At 36.3% G+C, this 11,385-nt stretch overlaps 1 protein-coding gene across 1 annotated transcript in view; it reads left to right on the forward strand.

Annotated features, from left to right (window-relative positions):
- The window catches only part of efcab7 (EF-hand calcium binding domain 7), a 37,380-nt gene extending 27,528 nt beyond the window's left edge, over positions 1-9,852 (forward strand). Inside the window, exons 7-13 of the mRNA XM_062028255.1 lie at positions 1,234-1,337; positions 1,634-1,797; positions 2,035-2,168; positions 5,854-6,002; positions 6,091-6,300; positions 7,321-7,428; positions 9,585-9,852. Coding sequence (XP_061884239.1) covers positions 1,234-1,337; positions 1,634-1,797; positions 2,035-2,168; positions 5,854-6,002; positions 6,091-6,300; positions 7,321-7,428; positions 9,585-9,665 — 950 coding nt within the window. The 3' untranslated portion in view covers positions 9,666-9,852. The remainder of the gene's footprint in view (positions 1-1,233; positions 1,338-1,633; positions 1,798-2,034; positions 2,169-5,853; positions 6,003-6,090; positions 6,301-7,320; positions 7,429-9,584) is intronic.
- Positions 9,853-11,385: the final 1,533 nt, after the last annotated feature.

Consider the following 11,385-nt stretch of genomic DNA (forward strand, 5'->3'; position numbering starts at 1 on the left):
ACCGTCGCCCCAGTCTGAGTTCATGAGCGCTCTGGCGCAGGTTTTAATCCCGGACGTCTCTGTAAATTGATGCATTCATCTTTCCCTCTATCCTGACTAGTCTCCCATTTTCTGTCGCTAAGAAAACATCGCCACAGCAGAATGCTGCCACCACCATGCTTCACTGTAGGGATGGTATTGGCCTGGTGATGAGCGGTGCCTGGTTTCCTCTAAACATGACACCTGTCATTCAAGCCAAAGAGTTAAATCTTAGTCTCATCAGACCAGAGAATTTTTTTTGTCATGGTTTGAGAGTCTTTCAGATGGATTTTGGCAAACTTTTACAAAGTAATGGCTGCCACTATACCATACAGACCTGATTGGTAGATTGCTACAGAGATGGTTGTTCTTCTGTAAGGGTTTGCTCTCTCCACAGAGGAATGTTGCAGCTCTGACAGAGTGACCATTGGGTTAGGTTCTTGGTCACCTCCCTGACTAGGGCCCTTCTCCTCAGATCGCTCAGTTTAGATGACTGGCCAGCTCTGGTAAGAGTCCTGGTGGTTCCAAATTTCTTCCATTAATGTATGATGGAAGCCACTGTGCTCATTGGGACCTTCAAGGCACCTGATATTTTCGGTACCATTTCTTGGATTTGTGCTTCGAGACAATCCTGTCCCAGAGATCTACAGAAAATGTCCTTCAACTTTGTTCTTGGTTTGTGCTCTGCTATGTATTGTCAAGTGTGAGACCTTAAATATAGACAGATGTGTGCCTTTCCAAATTATGTCCAACCAAGTAAATTAACCACAGGTGGACTACAATTAAGCCATAGGAACATCTCCAGGATGGCAGTTGAAACAAGATGTCCCTGAGCTCACTTTTGAGCTCCATGGAAAAGGCTGTGAATACTTATGTACATGTGATTTTTTTTTATTTCTAATACATTTGCAAAAAATTGTCCAAAAAAAACGTTTTCACATTGTCATTATTGGTTATTGTGTGTATAATTTTGAGGACAATGGGGAATGTATTACATTTTGGAATAAGGCTTTGACTTAACAAAATGTGGGGAAAGTCAAGCGCTGTAAATACTTTACAGATGCATTGTACCCAGTATCTTTCAGTATAAATCAATCAATCAATCAGTGCCATTTACTGTAGGCTTTACTCATTCCTGATTTTATCCAACAAATACTTTAAGAAGACAATTGATATGTGTAATGTAATGTATTTGTAATCTGTTTTGTTGTTAAGACAAGCCTCCACCCTGGATGTACGTGGACACGGCTCTCTTTGTGATGTCAGCTGGCAGTACAGATTCCTCACTAATGTGTTTCACTAATGCAAAAGACAACGAAGTAAGTTAGTGTTAGGCTAATTTTGTATTCCGTTCAATAATATTTATTGTTAATTTGTAAACATCATCTAAATATCAAATTTACTATTAATTTCAATTATTCCTAATGATTTCAACAAACTCCCTTCAGTCCTAGTTGTGTTATAGCAATTAATTATGTCACATTGACTTTCCGCACACGGTGGTATTTTGTTGTCAAAACAACAGGATTTAAATACTGTAAGGTATAACCTGTTACATGTTTTTGTTGAATGATATGATGATGTGGTGTATGAAAAATGGTCCGTGTTTCCACAGAAGTACATTTGGAGAGGAGAACTAAAAGCTGGGAAGTACTACCTGCTGCCTTTCTCCAGTGGCTGCAAATTAAAGAAAAGGGGCAGAAAGAATGTTTATAGTAAAACTATAGAACTTGTCTACAAGAATGACACTGGAAATCTGGACCTCACCAGGGAGTTCCGGTAATTTAAAATTGTTGGTGCCAAGATTTTGTTAAGAAGTATACAATTAGTGCTAACATGGCTGGTTTGACAAGAGATTACGTGCATGAATCTAATGATGAACATCGCTAATGCATAATAAATATCAACATCCCAGTTGGTTTTAGTCTTTGAGCATCAAAATTACAAGTGCATGTATGATCCTATCTATGACATGCATGTTTGATTATAATGCACTGATACCATATATTGCCACAGGGAGGTGCTATCTGACATCTTTGACATGATAGACTTGGATGGAAATGGTTTGCTCAGTCTGGAGGAATACAATTTCCTGGAGCTGATGATCAGTGGAGAAGAGTGTAAGATGGGGACGTGGGCCATCTGCAAAGGTATAACTCACAAAATCCTTCACAGCATTCATTTAATAGTGCCCCTGTACATCATATAAACTACGTTAAAGGAGAGGTCTGTCGTAACAGCAAAGTAATAAACAAGTTCTGAAGGTGCGTGTGAATGATGAAAACTGATTAGAACTGTCAGAACATGCTGCACATTTGGTCTTCTACTACAATGAGAAATTGTTTGATTTTATCTGAGGTGGGTAGAGTAGCCACAAAAGTGTACTCTTTTAATGGCACTGTAGGACTAAAATAATGCAAATTGGTAACAGTAGGAGGGAAAGTCAAACACAAATACAGATAGACAGAGTAAAAATTGAAAGGGTAAAAGAAAACACATTTTTGGGTGTAATAATAGATGATAACATGAATTGGAAATCTCATGTAAAAAAAATATACAACATAAAGTAGCAAGAAACACATCAATAATGAAAGAAGCAAAACATGTTCTAGACCAAAAATCACTTCATATTCTCTACTGCTCGCTAGTGTTACCATATCTGAGTTATTGTGTAGAAATATGGGGAAACAACTACAAATGTACGCTTTATTCACTAAATGTGTTACAAAAAAGATCAATTAGAATAATACATAATGTTGGATATAGAGAACATACAAATCCTTTATTTATTAAATCCCAATTATTGAAATTGAACGATTTGGTGCATTTTCAAACAGCTAAAATTATGTACAAAGCAAACTATAACCTGATACCCAAGAATGTACGACAATTCTTCTCCACAAAAGAGGAGGAATATAACCTTAGAGGAAAATCTAATTTAAAACATTAGTACGCGCGTACAACACTTAAAACCTTTAGTATATCAGTATGTGGAATTAAATTAGGAATGGATTAACCAAAGAAATCAAACAAAGCACCAATATGATTCAGTTTAAGAGACTGTTCAAACTACAAGTGTTCACAAAGTACACAGAACAAGAATTACGATGAACATCTTGAACCCAAACTTTGGGTTATGACCGAAAGGACAAACTCACGGGTACAAGCGGCCGAAATGAGTTTCCTCCGCCGGGTGGCGGGGCTCTCCCTTAGAGATAGGGTGAGAATCTCTGCCATCCAGGGGGAGCTCAAAGTAAAGCCGCTGCTCCTCCACATCGAGAGGAGCCAGATGAGGTGGTTCGGGCATCTGGTCAGGATGCCACCCGAACGCCTCCTTAGGGAGGTGTTTAGGGCACGTCCGACTGGTAGGAGGCCACGGGGAAGACCCAGGACACGTTGGGAAGACTATGTCTCCCAGCTGGCCTGGGAACGCCTCGGGATCCCCCGGGAAGAGCTGGACGAAGTGACTGGGGAGAGGGAAGTCTGGGCTTCTCTGCTTTGGCTGCTGCCCCCGCGACCCGACCTCGGATAAGCGGGAGAAGATGGATGGATGCATGGAGACAAAGATTATTTATGTATTTTGTATTTGTTTGCTTACTATGGTATATTATGTATTTGTTCACTGTTCTGTTACAGAGAACAAGAAAATTGAATAAAATTGCTATGGTATGAAAAGGGGTAGGATTAAATAAGCTCTGCTTCTTCCTACCCCTTTTCGGACGTGCTGTAATGAAACAACTGGAATTGTGAGATGCACTACATTGTATCGTATGCATGTTCGAAATAAACTGAAACTGAACTGAACTGCTATTTTAGAGTATTATAACTCAAATAAAAGTAAAAAGTAGTCATTAAGTAATTACTTAAGTAAAAGTATTCAGTGGAAAAAACTACTTAAGTACAGAGTGACTGGTGAGTAACTTCTAATTGATTTAATAAATATTTTTTTAATGTACCTACTCAAACTGTAGTGTGTATGCGTGAGTAAGAGAGAGAGAGACCACTACAGCATGAATTACAAAAGATGCACATTTTACAGGGCTAATTTTAGCAAATGCACAGCTGTCACATAAACACTGCGGCATGTTTTCTCTAGTTGGAAGTGGAATTCTTGCAGGCTGAAATGTGAACATTTCTACTGACACAGATTCAGCACATGGTATGAATGTTGTTTTTCATAGTTTGTAAAGTGAACACTGAAGAGCCTTGTCTCGTCTGACTGCGAGTCGCACAATTTTCACACTGTGTGGCCGACAGTCCAGTCATGTGACTGCCAGGCTCTGTTTGATTGGTGAAATGGAGTCAAACGTTACTAGTGCTTAGGTTGGATTGGTTAAACAGTCATGGGACGAGAGATGGTATTTATGGCTCTTTTGGAGCCGTCCAAAAGACAGGCTAGTTAGTTTAGTTATTTTTTATTTTAAGTTGTTGTTTTTATTAAGGGAACCAACATTACTCTATTGGTGGGAGTTATAGTAAAATATTGACTATAACTATTTTGTTTTCATTGTAAACATTCCATAAAAGTGGTGCCATTTCAAAACTGTTACTACTTTGAATTTTCCCTCACCTAAAAAACTTTGCAGCGCAAGAGCATTTTGACAATACAGAAAAAATACACAAATATGAATAACATGTGTACACTGCAAAAAAGAGCTGACAAAATATAAGATAAAAAGACTACATTTTAGGGGGAAAAAATGCTAAAAACAAGTGAAATTATCTGTCCATGCAGCTAGTTAATTTTACTTGATAAGACATCCTAAATTAAGAGTTGTATATCTAGAAATGAGCAGGACTTTTGAAATAGAAATACGTATTCTGAAAACGGGCATTATTCAACATGCAATTCTTAAATTAAGCATCCTCAGGATGCTGCAGAATCTTTAAACAAGATTTTCTATGTGGGGAAAACCGAAATATCTCATTTTAATAGTGATTTTCTCAATTTTAATATTTTCAAACTATAGTAGACAACATATAATTATTCATGCTAAAATTAAGATAATTACTAAAATAAGTAAATAGCTCTTAAAACTAAGGACATTTCTAGAAATACATATTTAAATCGTGACAAGTGGTAAATAATTTGCAGTGTATATGTATATAAAAAGTACAAATTACACTACAATAAAAATGAAGACATAATAAAAATGTGAATTCCAGAATTGTACCAACATACCTGGTGTGTGTTCGCTTAGAATACTTTATTCACATTAGGACAATGATCCAGAAATGTGACTCTAAAAATTGTTTTGTTTCCTTTGCCTCTCACTCATTTTCCAGTCCAGTCGCCAGTCAAGTAACACACACTTGCCGGCACTGCTTCCGCTTCTAAACGAACGGCTCGAAACTGCGAATCGATTCTCATCATTCACTTAAAAGAACCGTTCAAAATACTTTGTTTGCGAACGTCACATCTCTACATGTGACAGTGCCTGCTGAAAGAAGTCTCTCTATTTATTTATCATTTAAAATGCCAAAATAATGCCTCTTTGCACGCAGTAATCAATAGATTACAAATAAATACAATGATGATATAAATAAGTCTAGCGATGGGAATTAATCTCAATGTAATGTAGCAGTGTTTTCTTTTTCACAGAAATACCCAAGTAAACTTTAAAAGTATGTTGCATTTAAACTAAGTACAATTCATCCAAGTAGTTGCTTAAGTAAATGTAACCAAGTAAATGTGACTTACTACTACCCCTTCTGGTTATGATGAGTTCTCAACCCTCATCAACACTAAGTTCATGTGCTGGGACATTGTATTTTCAATTTTCAAATCTCCAAGTCCCATTTGACTCTCAAGATTCATAATATTTTTGTTCACAGATAATTTTGACATGAAAAAGAACCAACTGACACGACAGGGCTTCATGGAGCTCAATCTGATGGAAGCAACGGAAAAAGATGGAGATTCCGATGACCTATGGACGCTTGTGGAAACCATGGGATACAACCGTAGGCTGGAGCTTGTGGAGGTTTTTACTCTTTTTAACAAAAATGTCAAAGCGAACACATCAGCGCTTAAGTCAACAAGTTACTAATTGTAACTATCATGTCCATCAGGCTTGCCCATTTCAGATAGAAGTGCTCTGCGAGGGCACAAGGCCATCACTTCAGGCACTAAGACTGGACTCAGGGCCCAAGCTTCTGAACCAGGCCCTTCAGAGGTCTATCACTCTTGCAGGAACAGCCAAACAGCTAAAGGGACAGGACAACGTGTTCATCTACACCTACACAGGAGAACACAGGGTGTCCTCCCTCATAGCCAACAAGGTAGATAACAACACGATCTCTGGGGCTCTTGATAGCAAGCTTGTGCAAAATGATGACTTGAATTGAGAATGTCTCTGAAATCCACTGCATTCCATGAAGTTGAATTGAGTTTGCAAACAGGAAGTAGAATTGCGATTCAAATTCAAACGGAAGGAAATAGAATTAAAAGTCCATTAAATTCAAATTGAAGACTTTGCTGTCTCCCAGAATCAGGCTTTATAGTACAGTATATTACATACATGACTCTTTTACGTATTTCATCAAGATATTATTACTGTGAACCTCATGTACACATTATTATGTAATTATAGCAAATATGTTAACTGACAATCAAGAATAGAAGCATCTTCTGTAAACAGATAATTTAGGCATTCGCACAAATAAATTAAGTTAGCAAGCTAAGTTTTAATATACTAGCATTTTAGCCAATTTTGTGGGATAAACCAGGGGTCTCAGACACGCGGCCCGCGGGCCAATTGCGGCCTGCGAGACGTTATTTTGCGGCCCACACCTTAATATGAAAATGTAATGTTAGTGCGGCCCGCGAGTTTTATATGAATGGCGCTTGACAGCGTCATACTTGCCAACCCTCCCGATTTTTCCGGGAGACTCCCAAATTTCAGGGCAACTATTCTCTCGAATGTCTTCACCCAATCAACAATATTAAGGGTGTGAAGTTCCAAATTCGGAATTTCTGTATAGCAACACTCCGTGGTGGTTGGATCTTCAATGGCGCCCTGTGCACACATAACCCGACCTGATTATAAAATGAGCACAAATTTTTTTTTTAAATGTTCTCTTATCCTTATCCCCCTAGAGAATGCTGCTCATACCATGAAGCCCATATCAAAAATTGCTATTGGCAACATTGTTAGTCTATTTAATTGCTGTGCAAAAATGTGTGTCCAAAATAACAAAACCATTTCCATATGCATGCTACATTATACAAGTTCAATATCTGCATGACAATTTACAAACAAAAAGGTGATCAGTCTTTATGTTGTTGTTGTTTTTTTGCAGTCCAACCAGAAAGTGACGATTCATGTCAACAACAAACACAACAGCAACTGCTGCAGCAGTCGAGGCTTGAATGTGTTTGCCATTGAGGTGCCAGCTAGAACTAAAATGGTAGGCATTTTATTTTATATCGAAATAATTCTGACATGGCTGGTGTATTTAAATAGACCTGGGTCGATATTCAATAAGTCAGTTAAGAGAACGATAAATGAAAATGAACTTGATAACAGCCTCGAAAATCGCCAAATGCATGCGCTGTTACGGGCTGCAAGAGCGGTCACTTTTTGCATCGTTTCAGCAGCTGCAGGCGTTTGTACTACATGCACATAAATGATAATAATTATAACCACTGAAACTCCCGACAGTTAGTATTACCGTATAAAATTACATTAAATTAAAATGATCCCAAAACCGTGATTGATAACTATTTGTTGATAAAATTATGGACCGACTATCTTTAGCTTGCTAGCTAGATTAAACGCTAACATGAAAACAGTAGACATTGTATTTTCCTATTAAGAAACGTCATACACTTATCAAAACTTGTATAAACACAGGACTGTCTAAACTATTAAGATACAGTAGTCACATTGAACATAAAGGCTGTGCTGTCGTTGCACAAAGTAATCGATATAAATTCCACAGGAAAACAAACTGATCACCCAATCTGTATTTTTTTTTGATAATACTAAAATGTTAACACATTAAAATAGAAGAAAATGAACCTATTCAAACACACAAATACAAATAATATATGGCTCTTATGAAGCCAGAACAATATTTAATGTTTCCGATGCCAAGAAAGTATATTGTGTGTCTATTTATTTTAGTTATTAAAGAAATTATATACAACTTGGTGACAAGATTTTAGTGTGTATATTAGTACTTTTTGAGTATATTCAACAATACCGTGATAATAATGATAAACATGATCATTTTGGTCACAATAACTTTATTTAGACATTTTATTTATTGCTTTGGTTGTGTATATCTGAGGGTCCCCTACCCCTCCTTAACAGAGACAGAACCTATTGTATTGCTTTTGGTTGTGATTTTTATTCAAGTGCAAAATTTTGCTGACAGACTATATTCTATTTTTATTTTTTGATTGTTGTATTTAATTTGGATATTTAAGTTTACGTTTCAATTACAACAGGGGTGTCAAACTAATTTTAGCTCAGTGGCCACATGGAGGAAAATGTATTCCCAAGTGGTAAAATCATGACATGATAACTTAAAAATAGAGACAACTTCAGCTTGTTTTCGTTGTTTAAAAATAGATCAAGCACATAGTATTCTATCTTCATTTGTCGTTACTTGTACTTTCTGAATAAATAATGTGATAATATTAAAAAAAGGTGGAATTGAGTCTGGCAGGGTTTAAAAATGCTCCCATTGGTGTTTATTTTTATTCTATCAGAAGATGAAAAAAATAATATCAAAATCAAATGACAGGATTTTAATAATATAATTTACTCATTGTTCTCAATTGATGTACTAATAACATCACGTGGTTTGTTCTGTACATATGTAGAGCATCATCTACAACAAAACTTGTGAATTCAGACTAATTTCATTCATCTCAGTACTCATGCGCACCCATAAAAGTGTGTCCTCCAGTCATAAATACAACGTACAGATTTTTAAAAGCATTTATTTGGGTAGAATTGTCACAGGTTACATTATCAACAACATCTTTGACAAACGTAGAAATCCACATGTTGTTTACTATCACTAATAAGCAGCAAGTATGCAGTGTCCCAACACGGAAGTGTTGCCATTATTCTAACAAGGCACCCCCTCTGAAGTCATGCGTGTGCTTGCGCAGGGGATACAAAGAATTGCAATTGCGACATCCAGTGGACACATCTAGAACAACAGTTTCTTTCATTCAATAATTTCAGCTCATTTTCATACTTAGCAAACTCATCTCGCGGGCCGGGCCATACCTTTGACACCCCATGATAACATCTGCTTACTTTCTGCTGTAATGTCGTTCAATCTTCATGGGCCGTACATTTTACACCCCTGAATTAAAATGCAAGTTTATTGCATTTTAAGGGGCATACTTGCATTATTATTATCATGTATTATCATTACATCAGCGGTTAATTTGGTCTCAAAATAATGTTGACAATAATATCGTTTTTTGGCAATAATTTGTTGGTCAGTATATCGTCAAGCAAAAGTTGTTATCGGCCCAGGTCTATGTATAAATAGAATTTAGAATTTTGGATGACTGTGATGAATATGTTTGCTGTCTTTAGGTGTGCCAACATGTCCTGCCTATCAGTGAGAAACTGGATTGGACCTACAACTGTGTAGAGACTTTACTGCCTTATAAATAGTTAAGCCCAGCATTTCTATACTTAAAATGAAAAAGGTTCCATTAAAATGAGGGGCTTACTGTGAAGCTTTGAGTACACATCTCATATCGTTCACTATCTACTGGTCACCACTCGGAGCTGGTAATGTACTGCGGGGTTGGCTTTGGGGATATTGCACTGGCAATAAAGTAAGTGTGTCTGCATTGCACTCTAGTCTAAACTTTACTTGCCCTTTCCAGAAGTGGAGTCTTGATCTTCTATTTATATCTCACAGACCATTCTTTGCCCTTTGACTTTCTCTACTGAAACAGTAGAGCCAGCTAACTAAATGTCATATGGCATTCGATATATAATTTATGCCACTGTATGCTTTTCTTTCCCCAATGCAGGTTTAGTAACACACTGACTTTTATCTCCTTAAATATGTACAGTAAGTAATTTGTGGGGGGGTTTTTATCCGTTTTTAAAACTTTTCAAATTAAAAAGCATAATTGTGAAAATATACAAGTCACATATCAATAAGAAGTTAATTTCACAATCCCTGGTATTTTTTATGTTTAATATTATTTAGGATGAGAGATCAAAAGCTGTAATTTATACCTCACATGTAAGTCGGCAAGGTATATATATGATGTTCAACTTTGCTCTTTTGTGTTGAATACACACACTGTGATGCAACAAGCAAACAATAATGGCCTAAGAACTATTTCACAATATGTGCCTCACTCACAGTTGACAACAATGTCTCTTTTTGGAGGGGTGCCTTAAACATATTAGACATAATTATTTATTGAGGCATTAATAAACTCACTCATGTGTTTTTTATGTATCTATGCATATAAACTTAACTCACGTACATAACATAACAACATAACATAACAGAACTTATTAATACGTTTTAGTTATACTATTTTTGTACGGTTATTACAATGTTATTTGATCACTGTTATGTTTGTCTAATAAATAACATCAAAATATCTTAAGTCAGTGATTCTCAAACTGAGTGGTACACCAAAGACTCACTTGATTGAATACAGTGTTTTCCTATATTCAAACAATGTTACCGTTCAAACTGTGTATACTGTTGCAGTGGCCAAAAATATTAAATATTTACATATTAAATAAATCATCTGCCTTGTTTTTAATGAATACTTAGGCCTATTACGCTACTGCATTTTAATGTCAATTATGGTGGTACTTGGAGAGCCAAGTGTTTTCTGAGGTGGTACTTGGGGGGGGAAACGTTTGAAAACCACTGCTCTAAGGAAAACATGTTGAGTTTGAGTTTATTTGGAACATGCATGCATACAACATGATACATCACAATTTCCAGTTTCTCTATTCAACATGTTCGAAAAGGAGTAGGAAGAAGCAGAGCTTATTTAGTCCTACCCCTTTTTCTTTACATAGCAGTTGCTACATTTTTTGTTCACTTACTGTTCTCAATTTATTCACAATATACTCCATAAGTAATAACAATAAAAATAAATAAATAATAATTGGTGAAGTAAGTTATATTTCATATGGTGAGATAAGTAAGATTATCTTGAAAATGAATGGATGGATGAGAAATTCAGAATGTTTATCATGGTTCTTCTTCTTTGTACTTTGTAAACATTGTGCATTGTTTGATTTCTCGGATTCCATAATTTAATTCCACATACTGATATACTGAAGGTCTTAAGTGTTGTACGTGCGTACAAATGTTTTAAATAAAAATGTTCTCTAAGATTATATTTAT

The sequence above is a fragment of the Entelurus aequoreus genome, linkage group LG19 (genome assembly GCF_033978785.1).
Source record: "Entelurus aequoreus isolate RoL-2023_Sb linkage group LG19, RoL_Eaeq_v1.1, whole genome shotgun sequence".
Taxonomy (NCBI): domain Eukaryota; kingdom Metazoa; phylum Chordata; class Actinopteri; order Syngnathiformes; family Syngnathidae; genus Entelurus; species Entelurus aequoreus.